The following is a 24,978-nucleotide window of genomic DNA, read 5'->3' on the forward strand; positions in this document are numbered from 1 at the left end:
TTAAGCGGCTGGAGATAGAGGCAGAGACAGCTGTGCGTATCCGCGAGCTGGAACTGGCGTCTCAGACGAAAAGGGGCGTGGAGGTCGATGCAGAGCCTTCCGCCTCCTTACCAACGGGGTCTGCTCCTACGTTTGATATTAATAAAAATATGGCACTTGTTCCGGTATTTAGAGAGGTGGAGGTCGACTCGTATTTTTCGGCGTTTGAACGCATCGCCTCGGCTCTGCGATGGCCCAGCGAGGTTTGGGCGTTGATGTTGCAGTGCAAAATACAGGGCAAAGCTCAGGACGCTGTTTCCCCCGGTTGAGGAAAGCCTAAGTTATGAGCACGAAAAGTCAGCCATACTCCGTGCGTACGAACTAGTACCGGAAGCGTATCGGCAAAAGTTTCGTACCTGTAGAAAACCTTCGGATCGGACGTATGTTGATTTCGCCAGGGAGAAGGGAGCTTTGTTTGATAAGTGGTGTTCGTCGTGTAAGGTGGCTGATTACAAATCACTACGAGAGATGGTGTTAGTGGAGGAGTTTAAGAGGTGTCTGCCCGATCGTATTGTGGTCTATTTAAATGAACAGAAGGTTTCCTCTCTCTCCTGTGCAGCCGTGCTGGCTGATGAGTACGTGCTTACGCACAAAGCCACGTTTGGGCCCCAAACTGGGGGCGTTTCTGATGGGAGGAGGAGTGCTGCCTCAGGACAGACAAGTAACAGCGTCCAGAAGGATGACAGAGAGTGTTACTATTGTCACAAAACTGGACACGTTATAGAAAACTGTTTAACTCGTAAAGGCAAGGAAAGTGGGAGAAACACACAGTTTGCTCCTCCTAAAGGAATAGGATTAATAAAGGCAGAACCAAATTCCCCTCAAATTTTCGGTAACAGCGACACCCTCGATGAGTGTTTTAAACCATTCACTTTTAATGGGTCGGTGTCCCTGGCTTGTGATCCTGCTGACAAGCGTCCAGTGCGTATTCTGCGGGACACAGCTTGTTCGCAGTCAGTAATCCTCTCCTCCGTCCTGCCGTTTTCTGACCAGTCGGCATGTGGTTATGGTTCTGTGTTGCGGGGGGTGGAAATGGGGTATATGCTCCGACCCGTCCACCGTGTGTTTGTCCAATCTGAGCTAATCACCGGGTCTGTCTGCCCGGAGTTGCCTATTGAGGGTATTAGTTTCCTGATGGGTAACGACATAGCTGGAGGAAAAGTGACTCCTTCGCTGGAGGTGTTAAATGCGCCCCAGCGCATCGAGTCTGAGAAGGTAAATCACGGAACAACCGGTCGATATTCAGCCTGTGTGATTACTCGTGCCCAAGCCCGAAAGAAAACACAAAAGAAAAAGATGCTTGAAAGTGATATATCTTTATGTGACACTGTGCTTATGTCAAGCTTTACAGATAGTAATGAAAAATATGCTGTGGCTGACCCCCGTAATGACAGTGCTACGGGGCCTGGGGGTCCTGACGCACCGGTCGGTGACCGTCCGTCTCTCCCAGTGAGTCGGGCTCGCCTAAGTGAGGCGCAAAAGGCTGACCTGTCGTTGAAAAAGTGTTTCTCGAAGGTGGTGGGTAACAGCAACGCAACTGACGAGCGGATAGCCTATTACATGGAGGAGGATCTCCTAATGCGCAAATGGTCCCCCTCTGTAGCCGCTGATGCCGAGTGGGGCGTGGTATGCCAGGTAGTTGTGCCTGCGGAGTATAGAACGCACGTGTTATCGGTGGCGCACGAAAGTGATTGGTCCGGACATTTGGGCGTCAACAAAACGTACCAGCTACTGTTACAACATTTCTTTTGGCCCGGAATTAAAGGTGATGTTGTGAAATATTGCCGCAGCTGTCACGTGTGCCAACTCGTGGGTAAACCAAACCAGGTTGTGCCACCGGCTCCCCTACATCCAATCCCGGTGATAGGTGAGGCGTTTGATCGGGTGATAGTGGACTGTGTTGGTCCGTTGCCGAGGACAAAAAGTGGTAACGAATATTTGTTGACTATAATGTGTGCTGCTACCCGGTTCCCCGAGGCCATCCCCATGCGTAAGATTACTGCTAGCTCGGTGGCGAAGGGTCTTACAAAGTTCTTCTCCACATTTGGACTCCCTCGCACGGTTCAAACGGACCAAGGGACTAATTTTCAATCCAAGCTATTTAACCAAGTGCTCCAAACATTAAACGTGCGGCACGCTATTTCTAGTGCGTACCACCCGGAGTCGCAGGGCGCGCTAGAACGGTGGCATCAAACTTTAAAATCGATGCTGCGTAAATATTGCATGGAGAAAGAGAAAAGCTGGGATGAGGGAGTCCCGTTCGTATTGTTTGCGGCCCGTGAAGCCGTTCAGGAATCTTTAGGATTCAGTCCTGCCCAGCTTGTCTTCGGTCATACACCGCGTGGCCCGTTGCAAGTTCTGCAAGAGAAGTTTTTGTCCACAGAAACCGCGTCTGGGACGAACGTGTTAGACTACGTTAGTAAATTTCGTGAGCGCCTGCACGGTGCTAACGCCATTGCCCGGAAGATGTTGGCTGCCTCGCAAGGTGCCATGAAACAGAGGTTTGATCGGCGCGCCGTGCAGCGAAATTTCCAAAGGGGAGATAAAGTTCTGGCGTTGTTACCGGTTCCCGACTCGTCGTTGTCGGCCAAATTCTCCGGTCCGTACGAGATCCAAGATCGCCTCAGTGACACTGATTATGTTATCAGTACCCCAGAACGGCGTAAGAAAACGCGAATGTGTCACGTGAATATGCTAAAAGCGTATTTCACCCGTGAACCCGTTACTCCAGGCACAGCATTAATGGTGACCTCCTCAGCTGCACCTGCTCCTGAGGATAGCTTTGTTCCCCGTTCGGCTGATCCCCAAACTGCTCGCCTATCTAATTCCGAGATGCTGCAGGAGCTGCCGACTCGCTTAGAACATCTCTCCCCCGTCCAACAACAGAACCTACTTTCTTTGGTGGGTAGGTTTCCGGAACTTTTTGGTGATGTTCCGTCCCAGACCTCGGTTTTGTCCCACGATGTCGATGTTAGGAACGCACGGCCTATTAAGCAGCATGCGTACCGTGTCAACTCTGTCAAGCGCGCGCTAATGAAACAAGAAGCAGAGTATCTACTACGACACGGTTTCGCCCGCCCCAGCTCTAGTCCGTGGAGTTCCCCATGTCTGGTCGGCATTAAACCAGATGGTTCCCCGCGCTTTATCACAGATTTCCGCAAGGTGAACAATGTCACTGTCCCGACTCCTATCCATTGCCGCGGATGGAGGATTGTGTTGACAATTTAGGCACCGCCAAATATGTCAGTAAACTGGACCTGTTAAAAGGATACTGGCAAGTCCCGTTAACAGAGAGGGCGTCCAAAATATCCGCTTTTGTCACCCCGGATCACTTCCTCGAGTACACGGTCATGGCGTTTGGCATGTGTAATGCGCCTGCTACGTTTCAGCGTTTAGTAAATGTTGTGTTGTCGGGTGTGTCAAACTGTAATGCTTACCTGGATGACCTTATTGTGTACACTCGCTCTTGGGAGGAGCATGTACAGGTCCTCGAACAAGTGTTCACCCGGCTCAGGAGCGCCAAGCTCACCCTCAACCTGGCCAAATGTGACTTTGGTGAGGCCACTGTCACTTATCTGGGTCGACGGGTGGGACAAGGTCAGGTGCGGCCTGTCGAAGCCAAGGTCTCTGCCATCTCGGCGTGTCCCGTTCCTACTAACAGGAAGGCCCTGCGCAGTTTCCTCGGCATGGCTGGTTATTACCGCAGCTTTTGCCGAAACTTTTCCTCAGTGGTGCATTCGCTAACCAATCTCCTTAGCCCAAAAGTTGAGTACGTCTGGACAGCAGAGTGTAACCACGCATTTGAGAGTGTAAAGTCTCTCCTCACCCACGCCCCTGTGCTGGCTGCCCCTGACTTCACAACACCCTTTAAACTGGAGGTGGATGCCAGTGCAGTGGGTGCGGGAGCCGTCCTTCTGCAGGAGGATGAAGGGGGGGTTGACCATCCAGTGAGTTACTTCTCCAAGAAGTTTGACGTCCATCAGTTCAACTACTCCACCATTGAGAAGGAAACACTTGCCTTGCTGTTAGCTCTCCAACACTTTGAAGTGTACCTTGGGTCTAGCTCGTTACAAGTAGTGGTTTATACAGACCATAATCCGCTGGTGTTCCTCACGCGCATGTACAACCAGAACCAGCGCCTCATGCGCTGGGCGCTGGCTATGCAGGATTACAGCCTTGAAATTCGACACAAAAAGGGGAGTGAAAATGTGGTAGCTGATGCCCTTTCCAGGTTATAAAGAAAAAGGAGTAACGTGGTATTATTTGTAATTTGGAAAATGTATTTTGATATGCGGTGGCCGCCATTTTAAGGGGGGGAATGTTACGGCCGTGAGCCGACCGCATTGTCTCCCCTCCCTCTGCATGCGCTACTCCTCCTGTTTTTCCGCAGAGCAGCTCAAGAGGGCGGGTCCTCCCGTCCCCGGAACCAACGAGAGAGCGACGGCGCCGTGGAGGCGTATAAAAGCGTGATCGCGTCTTGCAAGCGGCGGCAGACACCTGTAGAGAATCTAGGCGCGTAGTCGCATTCGTTGAGAGGTTACATTTGTGTTCCCAGATTTGGGCCAGGGTAAGAACACTGTACTGACGTTGTTCATTTGCACTCATTTAGGTTTGTCTCTGTTTAGCCACACTAGGTTTAGGGGGTGCTGATCATTTGTATTTCCGTTTTCCTTATGCTAGAGTAGCCAGTTAGGATTTGTTTTAGGACCGTTCTCATTTAGTTATTAGACAGGTAGCTCCGTTTTATTTGAAGGAGTTCTCTTTTGGTTATATTTGTTTCTTTGGTTTGACAGCACCTAGCGGCCCATTTCTGATGGTTGTTACTTTCTGTTCCTTTGTTGGGTTACAATAAATACCTTAATTACAATCCAATCCACCGGGTTGTGTGTGTTGCTTCCCTTTTTCCCCCTTGATCGAGTAGGGGTCGTAACAGGGACCCTGAAGATGTGGCCCTTCTGCGCCACGCCAAGAGGGAGGAGCTCCGGAGGGAGGGTGTGCCCGGCATCTCCGAGGCTCTGGTGGACGGCCGATTAACCAAGGCCCAGTTGGCGCTGTACTGCAGGCGGAGGACCCGTGGAGAAGAGGCCACCATCCGCCAGGTGGAGGCCCTGCTGCAGGAGCTGACAGGGGACAAAGGCAGGGACCTGCTGGGTGTTCCCCTCCTGGACCGGGTGAGGATGGAGCACATCTGGCGGGTTCAGAAGAGGCACGTCAAGTGCATCAAGGACCTGCCAGGTGTGCCTCTGTACACAAAGACCGGCACCACCACCACCAAGGAGGGCGTCGTCCTCACCAAGTACAGGTGTGCGCGAGGTTCAACGTCCCTGCCACCTGAACCGCTTTATTCCAGGTGAGTTTTAATGGCATCACCAGCGTCTAACACACTGACGACCATTTACTTTTATTGTTAATACATGTTTTACAATACAATATTCTCTACTTTCAGGGACCCAGGCCAATGACCTGAACTTCCAGCTCTACCTGCTGGACGGGCTGAACCGGTGGAACCAGGCCGGGCTGCTGCTGCTGTGGCTGAGAAGATGTCCGCTCTCCTCAGCTACTCGGGGGATCTGGTACATTGTGTGAACAGATTTGGCACCAATGTGTTTGGACAGATGTTTGTCCCCTCTAACCGCCTCCCCAGCAAGTACACTGGTAAGTTGCACTGAATACTGAATGCTTCACACTGGGACATGAAATGACGACCAGGCTTGCATAGGTTTATAATGGAATGTTGTTAATTATGCAAAGCAGATTAGATTCACATATTTGCATATTCTGTCGTCCAATCTGTCATCATAAATATGTTAACAAGTCACAACAAGAAGGTGCTATAATCAAATAATAAATGGGGGCTGCTCACTTTCTATCTATATTCAGACCAACATTTACATGGGTTCCACACATGTTGATGTACTTATTCTGCTAATCCCAATATTGTTTTCATTCCCAGGAGAGTTGATAGGCATCGACTACCTGTACATGCAGACGGGGAAGTGCATGCAGGACATGGATCCTGAGGGGGAGGAGACGGAGCAGCTGCTGGAGGACCTGGGCGACGAGGCAGAGGATAAGGGCTTCACAGACGACACCGAGGCTAGTCTGGAGGTCGTCTCTGCCCTCATTTCGTTACCACCTGCTCAGCCCTCCACCAGTGGTTCCTGGTCCGCTGCTCCACCTCCTCCTTCTCCTCCACCACCACCACCTGCTCAGCCCTCCACCAGTGGTTCCTGGTCCGCTGCTCCACCTCCTCCTCCACCACCACCACCTGCTCAGCCCTCCACCAGTGGTTCCTGGTCCGCTGCTCCACCTCCTCCTTCTCCTCCACCACCACCACCTGCTCAGCCCTCCACCAGTGGTTCCTGGTCCGCTGCTCCACCTCCTCCTCCACCACCACCACCACCTGCTCAGCCCTCCACCAGTGGTTCCTGGTCCGCTGCTCCACCTCCTCCTTCTCCACCACCACCACCTGCTCAGCCCTCCACCAGTGGTTCCTGGTCCGCTGCTCCACCTCCTCCTTCTCCTCCACCACCACCACCTGCTCAGCCCTCCACCAGTGGTTCCTGGTCCGCTGCTCCACCTCCTCCTTCTCCTCCACCACCTGCTCAGCCCTCCACCAGTGGTTCCTGGTCCGCTGCTCCACCTCCTCCTTCTCCTCCACCACCACCACCTGCTCAGCCCTCCACCAATGGTTCCTGGTCCGCTGCTCCACCTCCTCCTTCTCCACCACCACCTCCACCTGCGTCAGCTGCTGTCACCGCTCCGGGTGCCACCCCACAGGTTCCTGTTGAGCAGTTGGTAAGTACCTTTGAGAAATAGTGAAACATAACATTTCGATTTCTTTCCTATTTGTCCAGCATCGATGTTAAAATGGTTTTATTTTTCAGGCAGTGGATGAAAACAACATCCCGGGCCTGGACAGGGTGGACCGCCTAGCCGAGTATCTGGTGGGGCTGAGGAGCCAGACCAGCCTGGCCCTCAGCAACCGGGATGTCGGCATCATCGTCGGCCTGTGGGAGGACCTGCTGCCCTACGACCAGCAGAAGGCGGTGTATCATGCACGGCACCAGGACAGGCTGCTGACGGGGCGCTTCAGGTCGCCTAACAAAAAGGGAGAGTTCACATCGGGTGTGGACAGTTTGCGGAGATACACCATAACAGCGAGTGCATCTCCTGCACAGTGGCCTTCATGCTGCCGCCTGGTTGATGCCATCTGTGTCAGGCTCTGCACCCTCCACCCTTCACCTACCAAGAAGGGGAAGGGGTACCTCTCAAGGTGGAGTCTGATCCTGAGAGACTACCGCAGGATCAGGCAGCTCATCCTGGCCAACGGGGCCGTGATGTCCACCACCAGCCTGCAGCTGGTTGAGGTGAGCCAGACCACCCTCATCCAGTGGCACAACAGGAGGGTGGCCAGGCAGGGTGTCTCTGTGTTGTGCCAGGGTGTGGACCTGCCTGCCCCCGTGCCTGTTGCCACCGTTGTCTTACCTCAGGGTATGGACCGCCCCGCTGTGGCTCCTCAAACCCCGGGCCTGGTGAACTATTCCTACCCCCTCCCGGAGAGCACAGCGGGGCGGGCCAAAAGGAACCAGAGGGCCACAGCCACTGCCGCCGCAGCACCAGCAACGGCACCATCACCATCACCATCACCATCACCAGCACCATCACCAGCACCGGCACCAGCATTGGCACCAGCACCGGCACCATCACTGGCACCAGCACCATCACCAGCACCAGCAACGGCTGTGAGGCCCAGGATAAAGACAGCCCAGAGGCGGCTGTTTCCCTGTCCTCCCGCCCCTGCCCCCTGTCTTCAGCAGCACCCCTGCTCCATTTGTTTTTGCTCTCCCCCGGGCCCCTGCTCTCTCCGGCACTCCTGCCCTCACCCAATCCCTCCCTAGCACATCATTCCTCCCGGTCAACCCCCTGTTGCGCTACCCTCACGCCCCCCATTATGTTTGCTGTCCCCTCAGCAGTGCCTCCCCAAGCCCCACAACAGAAGAGGCCGTACAACAGGACTGGGGAGGCAAATAAATGCAGGAGGTGTGGGGAGCCCCGGAGTGCAGCGACTGGCCACAGCCGGTACAAGGGGACAATCTACTGCCCCTCCTCCGAGTCCCTGACCAAGGAGCAGTGTTTGGCGGAGAGGAGGAACAAAGATCACCCGTGTTAAATCGATATGTTATATGTTCAAATAAACATGTTTACATTCTAACAAATGTTTTAGGATTTATTTGCTGGTCATCTTATTCGAATCATTAGCCAGATCCACTCCACAAGAGGAAGCAACATACTACTATTGCAATATAATAAGCACACAAAATGATTTATAGTAGAAATACTTGTAGGTTGAAGATGGAGGCTAAATTGAGCCTACAGGTTACAATACAAATAATAACTAAACAAGTAGCTTGCTATGGAGTGCCCAGGTGTGCTGTGAATAGCTGTATGAGCCTGATAGGGCTGGCCCGAATTATTCGAATATTCGAATACTCGTTCGAAAAATTAGTATTCAAAGCTTAAATCAGTATTCGGAGCTTTGTTGTTTCACGTACGTGACGTTACCAGAGCGAGGGAGGCAAACTATAAGCGACACCAAGCAGAGAAGCGAGAGAGGTGGAGGAAGAATAGATATCTTGTTTCCCTTTACTTTATAACAACATTAGCGGGATCTCGGGAGGAAAAGAAATGCTTAGTGAAATGCTAACCTTAGTCGTTTGTTCACGTTCGCTGTACAGCGCCGCGCCAATCAACTGTGACTGGTTTGCTGCAGAGCGTGAGCATCTTGCGAATACCCGGTCAATATAATAGATATAATATGGACACATAAGACACCAATATTCGGTATTTGTTATGGATTTATTGTACAAATTCCCTGAAAAGATGCACGTTCCAGAATGAATTGAAAAGCTCCCGCAAGGGCTGAGATGGCAGAGGACAGCTGATTTGGTACGGAACAGCTGTTCGCTTCCACGGGGAAAAACGAAGTAACTCCAACTTACTTAGGCCTACTAATTAACGTTCAAAAGCTATTAAATCTTCTACAAAATATGCAGATACTGTCAAAATTGGTTCCAGGGAGTATATAGGGATTATTAATGTTGTTTTTGATGGTGTGTTTTTTTCTGGAACGAGTATTCGAATATTCACTCGGAAAAACCAACGAGTATTCGAAGCCTGAAAAATGGCATTCGGGCCAGCCCTAGAGCCTGAATAGTTGTTCTTTGGCTGCCTCGTTGGCGCTCCCTGCCACGTGTAAGTCGAGTTAATTCTTGGTAGTGACAGCCAATCACATTTCAGTCTGCTACCAAGAATCTACTAAAAATACAATGCTATGGCCAATCAGCGCTCGTATCGCTTCCAAGAATTGTACGAAGTATACTACGCTCTGGCCAATCAGCGCTCGTATCGCTACCTACGAAGAATCGCACTTTTGAAGAGTGACATTACGAAAATGTTCACTTCTTACCAACATTTCCGAGGTAAGTCAGTCCTTTCTAGCTATTTTCAATCCAAATAAATTGGCAAACACCTATATATATATAAACAGGTTTTAGTTGGATGAATAACCTGTGGCTCAGAAACGTTAAGTACTAGGTAATACATAACGTTAGACAGTGTTATCTGTCTCATCACCGTTATGACTTTACAGCTTTCCGATGGCGATGTGGATTTCCTACTTATAGTATGTTAATTTAAAATAAATTTCACGTTAACATATCCGACAAATGCCGGTTGATGAACATTACAGCTTATATATGTTACATAGCTTATATATGATACACAGCTTATATATGTTACACAGCCTATGGAGAGCTGCCTAGTCTTTACTCGTAATATTGATCTGTTTCTCTCGTTTACTATTCTTAAAACACATTAGCCTATTATATTAAATTCATTATGTATTACATTGAATAGGTCCAGTGCCGTTAAAAAGATCATTTCATAAAGCCCAACGTGATTTAAAGCAGGTTAACATCCAACTCTACTGCAAATAGGCATGTAATATAAAATCACTATTCACAGTGCCTAATAATAGTCTGCTGTCCTGCAACAGGGCCATAACGAGGTGGTCACCGTAACTAACACATAGTGACAAATATACAGAGAGCAGAATATTAAAGCAACATTACGAGGTGATCATGACTGAATATAACTGTTAGTAATATAATATTCACAGCTGCCTTAAGTAATGTGTTCAAGTATTTGTTGTATTTTCTTTCTTTGTTCTTAAGATATTAAGTGGTAGGCTATATAACTTTACACAGTATTACTGGATTATGTCATTTAAGTATCACACTTTTAGTAGTAGTAGTAGATTTTTATTTAACATGGACATGACAATATCATTGGACGAAACCAGATGCATTGTTTTCAGTGTATTAGCATAAATGCTAGTTTTCAACACCTGTGGGGTGTTCCACAAAGCCGGTTTTATCATATAACCGGGTAAATTAACCCAGGGTTTGCGGTTTTCCGTTCCAAAAGGAACACGGTATGTTAGTTGCTATAGAAACATATGCTCTGAATCAAACCTGGTCGGAACAGGTTTTGCGCAGGTTAAGTTTAAAGATAACCCGGTTTTGCTCAGGGTATTTAAACCTGCGTTCACCACAGCTTTTACGTGATCACAATGGCATGCCCTTTTGACGAGAGGCCGGTTGATATCGGAGCGCAAATAATTCGTGCAATTCACAGAGAGAGATTAATTAGTCCAAGGCTCGACATATTGTCCTTTCCGGAGGACTTTTTGCTGGAGAGATATCGTTTTTCACAAGATTCTTTGATACATTTAAATAACCTTCTCCAACCCTAAATTGCAAATGTTACCAATCGTGGATCTGCCCTCAGTTCACTACAAACAAGCGCTGAAGCGGTTGTTGCATAACTTCATAGTTTTTCCAGGCCATAAACCCACGAGACGCATTAAAATGGAGTTTCAACAACTTGCAGGTCAGCATTATCTACTTTACGTGTTCCCAAATGGCACCGAAATGATCCTTGTTGACTTTTCATCTGGGTGTTGTATTTCAGGATTTCCAAATGTAATCGGGTGCATTGATGCCACACAAGTGCCCATACAAACCCGGACTCCTTAGTTATTGTTCTTGGGGACTTTAACAAAGGCAACCTCAGCCACGAACTCCCCAAATATAAACAGTTTATTGATTGCCCGACCAGAGAGGAGAATATTCTGGATCACTGCTACACCACAATAAGCAGTGCATATCACGCCGTCCCACGCGCTGCACTGGGCCTCTCTGACCACGTCATGGTCCACCTGATCCCCACATACAGGCAGAAACTCAAGCTCTGTAAACCTGTTGTGAGGATATCCAAGCAGTGGACCAGTGAAGCGGTGGAGAACCTTCAGGCGTGTTTTGACTGCACCGACTGGGATGTGTTCAGGTCTGCCACCAACTATCTGGACGAGTACACAGAGGCTGTGACGTCATACATCAGCTTCTGTGAAGACTGTTGTATTCCATCACGCACCACGGTGAGTTATAACAACGACAAACCCTGGTTCACAGCCAAACTCAGGAACCTACGGCTGCAGAAGGAGGAGGCGTTTAGGAGTGGGGACAGAGAAAGGTTTATAGAGTTAAAGTACGCATTTAGCAAGGCGGTGCGTGAAGCTAAACGTCAGTACTCTGAGAAGCTCCAACATCAGTTCTCAGCCAAAGACTCTAGATCTGTTTGGAAGGGGCTCAAGCAGATCACCAACTACAAACCAACCCCCCCTCGCTACATCAACAACCTGCGCCTTGCAAATGAGCTAAATGTGTTCTACTGTCGCTTTGATAGGCAAAGGGACAGACCTGACACCATCCCCTACGACACCTTCTCCCAGCCTCATCCCACTGACTCCCCCACCACCAGCTCTACAGGACCTCCACAACTTCAATCCTCTGTGTCCCCCACCTCCCCCACCACAGTGACGTCTCTCTGCCTGCAGGATTGGGACGTCCACAGGCTCTTTAAGAGTCAGAACCCCCGCAAAGCAGCCGGCCCAGACTCTGTCTCTCCATCCACCCTGAAGCACTGCGCCGACCAGCTGTCTCCAGTGTTCACGGACATCTTCAACTCCTCGCTGGAGACCTGTCAAGTGCCAGCCTGCTTCAAAGCCTCCACCATCATCCCCGTCCCCAAAAAACCAAGGACCACAGGACTCAATGACTACAGACCCGTCACCCTGACCTCTGTGGTCATGAAGTCATTTGAGCGCCTTGTGCTGCCCCACCTGAAAGCCATAACCGTCCCACTCCTGGATCCCCTACAGTTCGCCTACAGAGCCAACAGGTCTGTAGACGATGCAGTAAACATGGCTCTGCACTACACCCTCCAGCATCTGGACTCCCCAGGAACATATGCCAGAATCCTGTTTGTGGACTTCAGATCTGCATTTAATACGATCCTCCCAGCTCTGCTTCAGGTCAGGCTCTCCCAGCTCCACGTGCCCGATTCCACCTGCAGGTGGATTACAGACTTCCTGTCTGACAGGAAGCAGCGTGTGAAGCTGGAGAAACATTTATCTGAATCCCAGACCATCAGCACCGGATCCCCCCAAGGCTGTGTTCTTTCCCCTCTGCTCTTCTCCCTGTACACAAACCGCTGCACCTCCAGTCACCAGTCTGTCAAGCTCCTGAAGTTCGCGGACGACACCACGCTCATTGGGCTCATCTCTGGCGGGGATGAGTCCGCCTACAGGTGGGAGATTGACCATCTGGTGACCTGGTGCAGCCAGAACAACCTGGAGCTTAACCCTTTAAAAACAGTGGAGATTATTGTGGATTACAGGAAGAACCCAGCCCCATCCACCCCCATCATCCTGTGTGGCTCCCCAGTCGACTCTGTGGAGTCCTGCCGCTTCCTGGGCACCATCATCACCCAGGACCTAAAATGGGAGCTCAACATCAGGTCCCTCACCAAAAAAGGCCAGCAGAGGATGTTCTTCCTGCGCCAGCTGAAGAAATTCAACCTGCCAAAGACTATGATGGTGCACTTCTACACTGCAATCATTGAGTCCATCCTCACCTCATCCATCACTGTCTGGTACACTGCTGCTACGGCTAAGGACAAGAGCAGACTGCAGCGTATCATACGCTCTGCGGAGAAGGTGATTGGCTGCAACCTTCCATCCCTCCAGGACCTGCACAGCTCCAGGGCTCTGAGTCGGGCAGGCAAGATTATGGCCGACCCCTCCCATCCTGGTCAGTTTATTTGGAACTCTCCTCTCTGGCAGGAGGCTGCGGTCCATCAGGACCAAAACCTCCCGCCACTTGAACAGTTTCTTCCCCTCTTCAGTTGGGTTCCTTAACAAGTCCCAGGACCACCACCCCCACTGACTGACAATGACTCTGGCACTCATACCCATCACCAATTTGTAAATTCTTATATTCTTGTATCTTAAATTCTTAAATTCTTGTATCTTATACTTATTTATTTATTCTATTTTATCCTTTTTTAATTGATCGCTTATGTTCCTGCTTGTTTATATGGTGTTATATATATATATATATATATATATATATCTTCTTCATTGTTCATTGTTATTGTCTTAATGTATGCACCTTAATCACCAAGCCAAATTCCTGGTTGGTGTAAAACCCTTCTTGGCAATTAAATCCTTTCTGATTCTGATTCTGATACTGGCCCCATCTATAAATGAGGCTGATTATGTGAACAGGAAAGACTATCACAGTATAAATGTTCAGAAAAGTGTACACTGCCTGTATTGGCTAGTCAGCAAGCACCATCCTCTGTGTCAATCATACTATATCAGGATGCTTTTGAGGTTGCAAACCCACTTGGATCAGGCAAGAAGAAGCACAAGCTCCTTGCTGTTTACATGACACTGGGTGAAATACTGCCACATAATAGATCAGCTATAGACCCTGGGCAGTTGGTGCTTCTTTGCAGGGAAGTTGATATTCGCCATTTTGGCCAAGAAAAAGTATTTTCTACCCTAGTAGATGAGCTTAAGGAGATTGAGGAGACTGGCATTACTTTAAACAGTGGTGTGACCTTGCAGGGGGCAGTGATAGCAATCGTAGGTGATAACCTGGGATCACATTCTATTGGGGGATTCACAGAATATTTCTGCAGAAGCAAAAACTTTTGTCGATACTGCAGAGATAGAGAGAGTTTTGAAAGAGAGCCCACAAAGCTTGGCACAGTAAGGACAAAAGAAACCTATGAAAACTGTGTTGAGGAGTTGTCCAGGGGTCAGGAAATCATGATTGAGGGTGTGAAGTTTGACTCAGTTTTCAACAAACTTAAACATTTTCATGTGTGCCAACCAGGCCTTCCACCATGCCTAGGGCACGATCTTTTTGAGGGGATTGTTTCCAATGATCTCGCGTTGTACATTGAGAACCTGGTGTCTGTGGGAAAACACTTTTCGTATACTCAGTTGAACAGAAGTATATCTAATCTGAAATTACAAGGAAGTGATGCCAGTAACCGGCCATGTGATGTAAGGCCAAAAGGGGAAAAGTTGGGTGGGAGTGCTGCTCAGAACTGGTGCCTATTGCGGCTTCTCCCAATTCTTATTGGTGATCGAATAAAGAATCCCCTGGAAGACCAAGTCTGGTTATTGTGCCTTAAACTTAGGGAGATAGTGGAGCTTATTTGTGCACCCAAAATCCATGCCAACCAGGTGGCCTATCTTAACATTCTAATCAGGGAATATCTGGACTCTAGAGTGTCTCTTTTTCCAGACAAATCTGCGAAACCAAAACACCACTACCTTCTCCACTATCCAGACCTTATCTTAAAATTTGGTCCTCTCATTCGCCTCTGGACATTGCGCTTTGAAAGTAAGCACACATATTTTAAGCAGTGTGCACGAAAGCTCCGCAACTTTAAGAGTCTCGGTAGCACTCTGGCAGAAAGGCACCAGTTACTACAGGCCTACCTGCACAGTGGGAACATTGTTGCTCCCGTTCTCCAAATTGATCAGGCAAATGCATTTTATAGTCAAATCTACAATGCAGCGATTCAGCAAGCAGTGACGTGCAGGGGGTTAACAAAAGACACCACAATGGAAACAGCAAGTGCCACATACAAAGGCACCACATACAAAAAGGGCATGACTGTTGTTCTTAATCTCAATGACTGGGTAAGATTGCTCTAATAATAGTCAAACAGGAAAAGGTGTATTTTGTTTCGGAAAAGTATCAGTCAGTTCCAGTTTAGGACCTTGGGTGCACTGTCTACAGCATAGCTGTGAGACTCAGTATGTTTGTGTATGTGCTGACAGTCTTGCTGACTATTACCCGGTGCCTGTATATAGGAGGTTTGATCTCGATCTTGCTGTTCTCCACCATTCTGTCTGTTTAGGTCACGAGTGATGGAGGACATCATACGTGGCACCCTCCCTCATATTGATGACGAGACTCTCGGGAGACTTGTAGAAAGTCTCTCTGCAATGGGTCTGAGGGAGGCAGACAACCTGATGTTTATCAGAGAAGATGACATAAAAGACCTGCTGTCAATTGTTGATTGCAGGAAACTTCTTCACAAATTCAGCAACAGAGGTAAGGCATAATTTATAGCAAAAGGGTCACTCTTGAGAAATCCAGTGGGTCTGCTGTCTGGCCACGTCGCTGGCAGACCCCTTGTCCCCACTAAGAAGCTGTGTTCCAAAGGATACGTCGACGTATCCTTTGGAACACAGCTCCACCAGAACCTGCACCTGCCCGTACCCCGGTTGAAGGGTCGCGTAACCAGCGTTGGCCTGTAGTAGATGGAAGAGATATAATTAGTTTCATCAAATGTATTCATCATTAAAAAAATAAATATGAGCAAAACAACACAATAATACTGACAGGATCTGTATGCAGAGATATCTTGTTCGCCTCGAATTGTGACCCGTTTGCTATACATTATCCGACTTACTAGATGGCTACCAACTAAATTAATCAATTAATTGAAACAAAATTAGATTTTAAATGTAAATATTTTATATAGAAATTGTATATCTTAAATGTTGGTATGCAGAGAAACATTAAACTTTATCTGTACATAAAGGCAGCCAACAAATGACGACTATGAGCCATCAAGACCTCTCACAAATACTGACCCTGACACCAGTCTCAGAACTGGAAACAACAGTGCAGTCCCCCATGATTCCGGCTGGAAACAGCAACTGGACCACATCATTTAGAGTACCCCTAGAGAAGTGTAGAGCCAGCCTCCGGAGGAAGCTGAATGACAAGGAGAAGCCTGATATCTCGGACAGGAGACATATGGTTAGAATGATAGTGGATGAAATGAGACAGCATTGCCTAAACCCCACCCTCAGCCAGTGTGCATTTATTGCAAAAGGCATTACTTGGTTGCCATGGCGCCGTCGAGGGTGGCTGCCTGTTGCAGTAGCTCTTGCAGTTCCTACTTATTTTTTCTTCTAATTGCTACTATTATTTCAACTTGACATCTTTCTGATATTCGCTGGAAGGTGCCTTTAATCTTTTAAACACATTTGATCATTAGTTTAAGTTAGTGTTAGTGTAGTTTTTAGTGTAATTTGTGATACTCGTGGACCAAACAATGATTACCCATACGAGGGAAGGGCTGCTGATGTACCGGCCGGGACCAACGGCCGGGGCCGTTGGAGCCCCACCCGCGGGCATACCTGCGGAGCTTAGGAGACACCGGAGGGGAACGAGAGCCGGAACGAAGGCAAGGTTGAGACGGGAGACGCACAGGAGATTTAAACCTTGCCTTCCATCTATCGTGATGGGGAACGTGAGATCGTTGGCCAACAAAACGGACGAACTAACAGCCTTGGCGAGCGGTCAGTGTGTGTACCGGGAGTGTAGTTTGTTGTGCTTCACGGAGACATGGCTACATAGGAATATACCGGACTGTGCTATCGAGTTGGCTGGCTTCACGCTAGCGAGAGCGGACAGGGGACGACTGAGCGGAAAGAAGAAAGGAGGGGGTCTAGCCGTCTTTGTGAACACAAAATGGTGTAACCCCGGACATGTTACCGTGAAGGAGAGCATCTGTACTCCAGATATCGAACTGTTAGCTGTGGGATTGAGGCCATACTATCTGCCTCGGGAGTTTTCTCACGTCATCGTTGTTGTTGTGTATGTACCACCGTCCGCAGTGGCAGCGCGCGCCTGTGACGTCATCCACTCTACCGTCGCGAGATTACAGACTCGGCACCCCACAGCGCTCATGATAATCAACGGAGACTTCAATCATGTCTCTCTCTCCAAAACTCTGACCAGCTTCACACAGTATGTGAAATGTAAAACCAGAGGAAATAAAATTCTGGACTGTCTTTATGCCAATGTGAGGGAGGCATACAGCTCCTCTCCCCTCCCACCCCTCGGCCAGTCTGACCACAACTTGATACACCTTACACCTGTGTACAAGCCTGTTATAAACAAGCAGCCGGCTACCACCAGGACTGTGAAGGTGTGGTCTAGAGAGGCTGAGGAGGCCCTGCAGGACTGCTTCCAGAGAACAGACTGGGATCTGTTCCAGGAAGACCACGCAGAGGACATTGAGGGACTCTCCCATTGCATTACGGATTACATCAGGTTCTGTGAGGACAGCGTTGTACCCATCAAGAAGGTCCGCTGTTTTCCTAACAACAAACCCTGGATTAATAAGAACATTAAAATCCTACTTAACAGGAAGAAGAGGGCTTTCATGGCAGGAGACAGAGAGGGGGTAAAATCAGTTCAGAAGGAGCTGAGAAGGGAACTAAGGGCGGCCAAAAACCGCTATAAGGAGAGGCTGGAGGGCAAGCTGGAAATGAACAGTGCCAAGGAGGTGTGGGATGGGATGAAGCAGATTACGGGACACAGACTGCCAGGTCCAGCTGTGGGGGGCGGGCACGAACGTGCTAATGAGCTGAACCTATTCTTCAATAGGTTCGACTCAACCCCTGCCCCAGTGAGCTCAGCGAGTCAGTCTGTGCCCCCCTCCTTCACCTCCCCTACCCCCAACCCAGTCACCTCCCCTCCCTTTCCCCCTCCACTCCCCCTTGCTACCAGTCTTGTCATTACATCAGGCCAGGTGAGGCAGGAGCTATCTAAGCTCCAGAGGTATAAGGCAATGGGTCCGGACAACATCAATCCCAAGGTGCTTAAAGCGTGTGCCGGACAGCTTGCTGGAGTGTTCCAACACCTCTTCAACCTCTCCCTGAGGCTAAAGAAGGTGCCCCAGTTGTGGAAGACCTCCTGCATTGTTCCGGTGCCTAAGATAGCTCGTCCTAGCTCTCCCAATGACTACAGGCCAGTGGTGCTGATCTCACACATCATGAAGACCTTCGAAAGACTGGTTCTACAGCACCTCAGGCCCCAGGTGTGTGACTCCATGGACCCACTGCAGTTCGCGTACCAGGCCCAACTCAGCGTGGACGACGCCATCATTTACCTGCTGCACAGGGCTTACTCACACCTGGAGAAGCCGGGGAGCTCAGTGAGAGTCATGTTCTTCGACTTCTCCAGTGCGTTTAATACCATCCAGCCTCCCCTGCTTGAGAAGAAGCTCTCAGCAATGCAGGTACACCCTGACATGGTGGCCTGGATTGGTGACTACCTTTCCAGCAGGCCACAGTACGTGCGGCTGCAGAGCAGCCTGTCAGATGTGTTGATGAGCAACACTGGCGCACCCCAAGGAACAGTACTTTCACCCTTCCTCTTTACCATCTACACCTCTGACTTCAGCTTCAACTCTGGAACCTGCCATCTCCAGAAATTCTCAGATGACTCCTCCATCGTGGGCTGCATCAGTGAGGACAGGGAGGACGAGTACAGAGGTGTGGTGGAGGACTTCGTCAGATGGTCTGAGGAGAACCACCTCCAACTCAACATCGGCAAGACCAAGGAGCTGGTGGTGGACTTCCGCCGGAAGAGGAAGCCCCCAACCCCTATTACCATCCAGGGGGTTGAAATTGAGACGGTGGATTCGTATAAGTTCCTTGGAGTACACATCAACAATAAACTGGACTGGTCTGACAACACAGAGGCCCTCTACCGGAAGAGTCAGAGCAGACTCTTCTTCCTCAGGAGGCTCAGGTCGTTTGACGTGTGTGGCAGGCTGCTAAGGACATTTTATCTGTCTGTGGTAGCCAGCACGCTGTTCTTTGCTGGGGCGTGCTGGGGAGGAGGCATCAAGGCTGGGGAGTCAAACAGACTCAACAAGCTGGTTAGGAAAGCCAGCTCTGTTGTGGGACTTGAGCTGGACAGTCTGGAGGTGGTGGTGGAGAGGAGGATGAGGGACAAATTCAAGTCCATCATGGGCAACCCCTCCCATCCCCTCCATGCTGAGCTGTGGCAGATGGGGAGCACCTTCAGCCACAGGTTCATGTTCCCCAGGTGCAAGACGGAGCGCTTCAGGTGCTCCTTTGTGCCGGTAGCCATTAGGCTGTTCAACAGTGCCCGATGATGATTGTGTTTGTGTATGTCTATGTGTTTGCATATGCATGTGTGTGTGTGTTTAGGTATGCGTATATATGTGTATATGCATCACCCATCTTGATGTTGTTTCTATTTGTCTTGTTTTTGTCCCTATTAACTATAAGCGTCTCCTTATGCATTAGCACTTTGTATTTATTTATTGTATTTATTACATTGTTATTTTGTCCTGTGTCCTTCTACTGCTGCTGCAACAAACAAATTTCTCCTACGGGGGATTAATAAAGTTATATCGTATCGTATCGTATCGTATCATAGAACAATATCCCAATAGCCTTCAAGACAGGACAGAAGAGGGAGAAAAGATGGGGAGTGGCCACTACACGCTCTGTCAGCAGCTGAAGTCCAGAGTTGACAATTTGAACAGAAACAACACTCTAGCTCGAATGAGAAAAGAGAGAAGGCCTGCTATGACTCCTGCTGCCACTGCTGGCAACAGTGAGCCAGCCAGAAAATGTGCCAAAACAGACTCATATGGCTGCATTAACTGGCAGCCAATCGTTCTCCCAGAGGGAGAAACGAAGGAGTCTCTTCTTCATAAAAAAGAGGAGCTCAAGCTCATTTTCAGCCACGAGGGCCAAAGAGGAGCGGAGAGGGCAAGAGTAGCAGAACTGATACAGATTACCTTCGAGACCCAACGGCGCAACATAAACATGCTGCCAGCTATGCAGGAACTGACTAAAGAATGGCCATTCCTCTTCCAGAAGAGATTCCTCCTTGATCACTTCCACCAGCTGACAGGGATCGAGCTGGATGCAAGACTCAGGGAGTCCATGGATAGCAAGGGGAAGAGGGTAATGACATTTTTCAAGTCACAGCTGCTTCGTTGGGGAAAAGAAGTAAGGACAGTCCTCGCCAACTTGGCAAAAGAGCCAGAAGTTGACCCTGCCTTGCAGTCATATTGACCATGATGGCCTTCTTTAATGAAAAAGAGGACGCCCTGTTCATTCTAGCTGATGTAAGTAATTGTTTTATGTTATTTCCATGATAACGTACAGTTCACTTAGATACTATAATATTGAATCTAAGTACTGTTTTTTGTTCTTTTGTGTTACTTTTTCATATAGCTCACCACCACTCAGGCAGACGCAGAGACCCAGCTTTCCCTTCCCAGGACGCCAAGAATAATCCTGCTGGGTAAGATTGCTACACTTGAACAATCATTGGTAACCCTTCCTTTTACAGTCCCCTAATTACTAGGTATTTACCCGGTACATACATGGTAAATCATAGTGTATTACTGGGTAATTGCCACTGGTAATAAGAAGGTAAATACAGAGGTAGTTACCCGGTAAATACATGGTAAATCATAGTGTATTACTGGGTAATTACCACTGGTAATAAGAAGGTAAATACAGAGGAATTATCCGGTAAATTATAGTGTATTACTGTGTAATTACCACTGGTAATAAGAAGGTAAATACAGAGGAATTACAGCTGAAGTACTAAGTAAAACCTCCACTATTACCCATCAACTCAACTAAGTAGCGTGTAGTTGTAACTGTTTTAGGTTGGTAATAACTCCGATATTGTGTACTTCCTAGGAAATTAGGCAACCAATTCTTATAAACACCTATTATCCAAGGTTTATGTTGGTAACAGCCCAAATTTAATGATGTACTATCTAGAAATTAGCATAGTGCTTTCCAATAAAATACTATTTCTTAGTTATTATTCATAGCTACACCCATTTAGAAAGGGTTTATTCGATTTACCACTATGGAATTACTTACCTGGTAACAACCCTCTGCAGGAACAGTTTTCCTCTAGTGTCATGGTACATCTTCTTAAATACTGGGTACAAAGCCGTTTGTTTCCATGGTATTACCAGGTTCTTACCATATAATTTATACATGTACGTTCTGCGACGTTACCAAGTAAAACACGACAACTTACCCAGTAATTATGCTGAAACTGTACTGTAAAAGGAAGCCTCGTTTGTTTCCATGGTATTACCAGGTTCTTACCATATAATTTGTAATACATTATTCCCTTTTCCATGCAGTCAACACAAACTTGTACCATGTACGTTCTGTGACGTTACCAAGTAAAACACGACAATTTACCCAGTAATTAAGCTGAAACTGTACTGTAAAAGGAAGCCTCGTTTGTTTCCATGGTATTACCAGGTTCTTACCATATAATTTGTAATACATTATTCCCTTTTCCATGCAGTCAACACAAACTTGTACCATGTACGTTCTGTGACGTTACCAAGTAAAACACGACAATTTACCCAGTAATTAAGCTGAAACTGTACTGTAAAAGGAAGCCTCGTTTGTTTCCATGGTATTACCAGGTTCTTACCATATAATTTGTAATACATTGTTCCCTTTTCCATGCAGTCAACACAAACTTGTACCATGTACGTTCTGCAACGTTACCAAGTAAAACACGACAATTTACCCAGTAATTAAGCTGAAACTGTACTGTAAAAGGAAGCCTTGTTTATTTCCATGGTATTACCAGGTTCTTACCATATAATTTGTAATACATTATTCCCTTTTCCATGCAGTCAACACAAACTTGTACCATGTACATTCTGCGACATTACCAAGTAAAACACGACAATTTACCCAGTAAGTAAGCTGAAACTGTACTGTAAAAGGAAGCCTAGTTTGTTTCCATGGTATTACCAGGCTCTTACCATATAAGTTGTAACTGGTTATTCCCTTTTCCATGCAATCAACACAAACCATATATGTTCTGCAACATCGTTCACCAGTAGTTAAGCACTTTAATTGTTGTTATAAAACCCCAAACCACTGTTGATGAAAGGCATATTAGAATTAAACAAAATCAAAGGCTTATCTTTCAAACAATGCATATCTCACAAACAGGCACTGAACACTGAAGAAATCGGACAAAAAAAAAGAGCCGTCCACATCAACTCAATTTAAATGTTACTGAGGGTGTTTTCATAAAACACATGACATTGTTATGGCAAGTGACCACATGGAAGACTGCTTCAACCTCTTCAATTTGAATAAGCGGTGAATGCCATGCAGCAATCTGCCTATGGGAGCATCTTTGTGGTCATTCGCAAACCAATGAGTCCACTCGATGAATGAGAGATGACTCTTTAGTGTCTTCTCTGTGAGGTATCCCTGCAGTCTCCACATCTGGGATTTGAAGGCTGAACAAGACCTGACCAGGTACCTCCAAATCTCCCCTTCCATACTGTAATAAAGAATCAGAAGACAAGAAAATAAACATTAGGACTGTCAATTAATGAACATTTCTAGAACATGTAGAACTCAAAGATTATTTTTGTTTATTAGTTAAAAAAGGATGCTGATCCTCTGGCCATTGTGTTTGGTCATATTGAAAAGAGAAAAAGGCATAGCCATAAATACAGTTAATAGGACGGGAGGGGACAGGCTGTTAGCTCCGATTAGCACTTTAGCATCGAGCTAGCGGAGCTTCTGTCATTCAAATAACTCGGACATGTTGTTTAAAACCTATAACACCCAATTTATTAAAATATCCGGATTTAATCGGGCTCTCTCCCATAAGTACAGTTAATAGGACGGGAAGAGACAGGCTCTGTTAGCCCCGGTTAGCGCGATGCTAAAGAGCAGCTCTACCGGAGCATGCCACCTCAACAGGTGCAAGTTAGCCTCCGGTTTGATATTCGCCGGATATTCGGTTTACCACCCAATCGGATTCATCAACATAAGTGCAATACATTACGGGCTTAGTATGTTGAGGACGGTTTAGGACGGCGTATCGCGAAAATCACAAACACATGTTGTCGCCATCGATGTCTGTGCAACAACGTCATTTACGTTCTGGCTGCTACCTGTTTTAGGGACCGTCAACAAGTTACACTCACCGACTGGTGGCAGAGACGTTACCATGGAATTGTTTCAGACAGGAAATTAATCACACAAATATATTGAAATATAGTTAATCATAATGCAGTTAATAGTTTAATATTCGACAAAAATCGACTAAACTATATTTGAAATTATTAATTGCATCCCGTTTAACAATAATGCAATATATTAGCAAAGTTACCTGCAGTAAGTAGCAGCCCACCATTGGCAACTACTACTACAATCAGGTGACAAAATGTATTTTTTTTTAGTGATTTTTATGTTATTTTATATGATTTATTTCCAGAAACAATTCCATGGTAACGTCTCTGCCACCAGTCGGTTTGTGTAACTTGTTGACGGTCCCTAAAACAGGTAGCAGCCAGAACGTAAATGACGTTGTTGCACAGACATCGATGGCGACAACATGTGTTTGTGATTTTCGCGATACGCCGTCCTAAACCGTCCTCAACATACTAAACCCGTAATGTATTGCACTTATGTTGATGAATCCGATTGGGTGGTAAACCGAATATCCGGCGAATATCAAACCGGAGGCTAACTTGCACCTGTTGAGGTGGCATGCTCCGGTAGAGCTGCTCTTTAGCATCGCGCTAACCGGGGCTAACAGAGCCTGTCTCTTCCCGTCCTATTAACTGTACTTATGGGAGAGAGCCCGATTAAATCCGGATATTTTAATAAATTGGGTGTTATAGGTTTTAAACAACATGTCCGAGTTATTTGAATGACAAGCTCCGCTAGCTCGATGCTAAAGTGCTAATCGGAGCTAACAGCCTGTCCCCTCCCGTCCTATTAACTGTATTTATGGCTATGCCTTTTTCTCTTTTCAATATGACCAAACACAATGGCCAGAGGATCAGCATCCTTTTTTAACTAATAAACAAAAATAATCTTTGAGTTCTACATGTTCTAGAAATGTTCATTAATTGACAGTCCTAATGTTTATTTTCTTGTCTTCTGATTCTTTATTACAGTATGGAAGGGGAGATTTGGAGGTACCTGGTCAGGTCTTGGTCAGCCTTCAAATCCCAGATGTGGAGACTGCAGGGATACCTCACAGAGAAGACACTAAAGAGTCATCTCTCATTCATCGAGTGGACTCATTGGTTTGCGAATGACCACAAAGATGCTCCCATAGGCAGATTGCTGCATGGCATTCACCGCTTATTCAAATTGAAGAGGTTGAAGCAGTCTTCCTTGTGGTCACTTGCCATAACAATGTCATGTGTTTTATGAAAACAACATCAGTAACATTTAAATTGAGTTGATGTGGACGGCTTTTTTTTGTCCGATTTCTTCAGTGTTCAGTGCCTGTTTGTGAGATATGCATTGTTTGAAAGATAAGCCTTTGATTTTGTTTAATTCTAATATGCCTTTCATCAACAGTGGTTTGGGGTTTTATAACAACAATTAAAGTGCTTAACTACTGGTGAACGATGTTCCAGAACATATATGGTTTGTGTTGATTGCATGGAAAAGGGAATAACCAGTTACAACTTACATGGTAAGAGCCTGGTAATACCATGGAAACAAACTAGGCTTCCTTTTACAGTACAGTTTCAGCTTACTTACTGGGTAAATTGTCATGTTTTACTTGGTAACGTCGCAGAACGTACATGGTACAAGTTTGTGTTGACTGCATGGAAAAGGGAATAATG

The 24,978-nt window shown here is 47.3% G+C and overlaps 2 protein-coding genes across 2 annotated transcripts in view; both read left to right on the forward strand.

The window, feature by feature from the left end:
- Positions 1-24,677, forward strand: part of ift172 (intraflagellar transport 172) — a 516,193-nt gene extending 491,516 nt beyond the window's left edge. The window contains exon 49 of the mRNA XM_060041906.1: positions 24,295-24,677. The gene's annotated coding sequence lies outside the window, so the exon portion shown is untranslated. The remainder of the gene's footprint in view (positions 1-24,294) is intronic.
- On the forward strand, positions 5,470-8,212 carry LOC132450379 (BRD4-interacting chromatin-remodeling complex-associated protein-like). The gene is made up of 4 exons (XM_060042469.1): positions 5,470-5,694; positions 5,993-6,837; positions 6,927-7,482; positions 7,533-8,212. The coding sequence occupies exons 1-4, from the start codon at positions 5,580-5,582 to the stop codon at positions 8,210-8,212; spliced, it is 2,196 nt and encodes a 731-aa protein (XP_059898452.1). The 5' UTR covers positions 5,470-5,579.
- Positions 24,678-24,978: the final 301 nt, after the last annotated feature.

This window comes from Gadus macrocephalus, chromosome 21, assembly GCF_031168955.1.
Source record: "Gadus macrocephalus chromosome 21, ASM3116895v1".
NCBI classification, from domain to species: domain Eukaryota; kingdom Metazoa; phylum Chordata; class Actinopteri; order Gadiformes; family Gadidae; genus Gadus; species Gadus macrocephalus.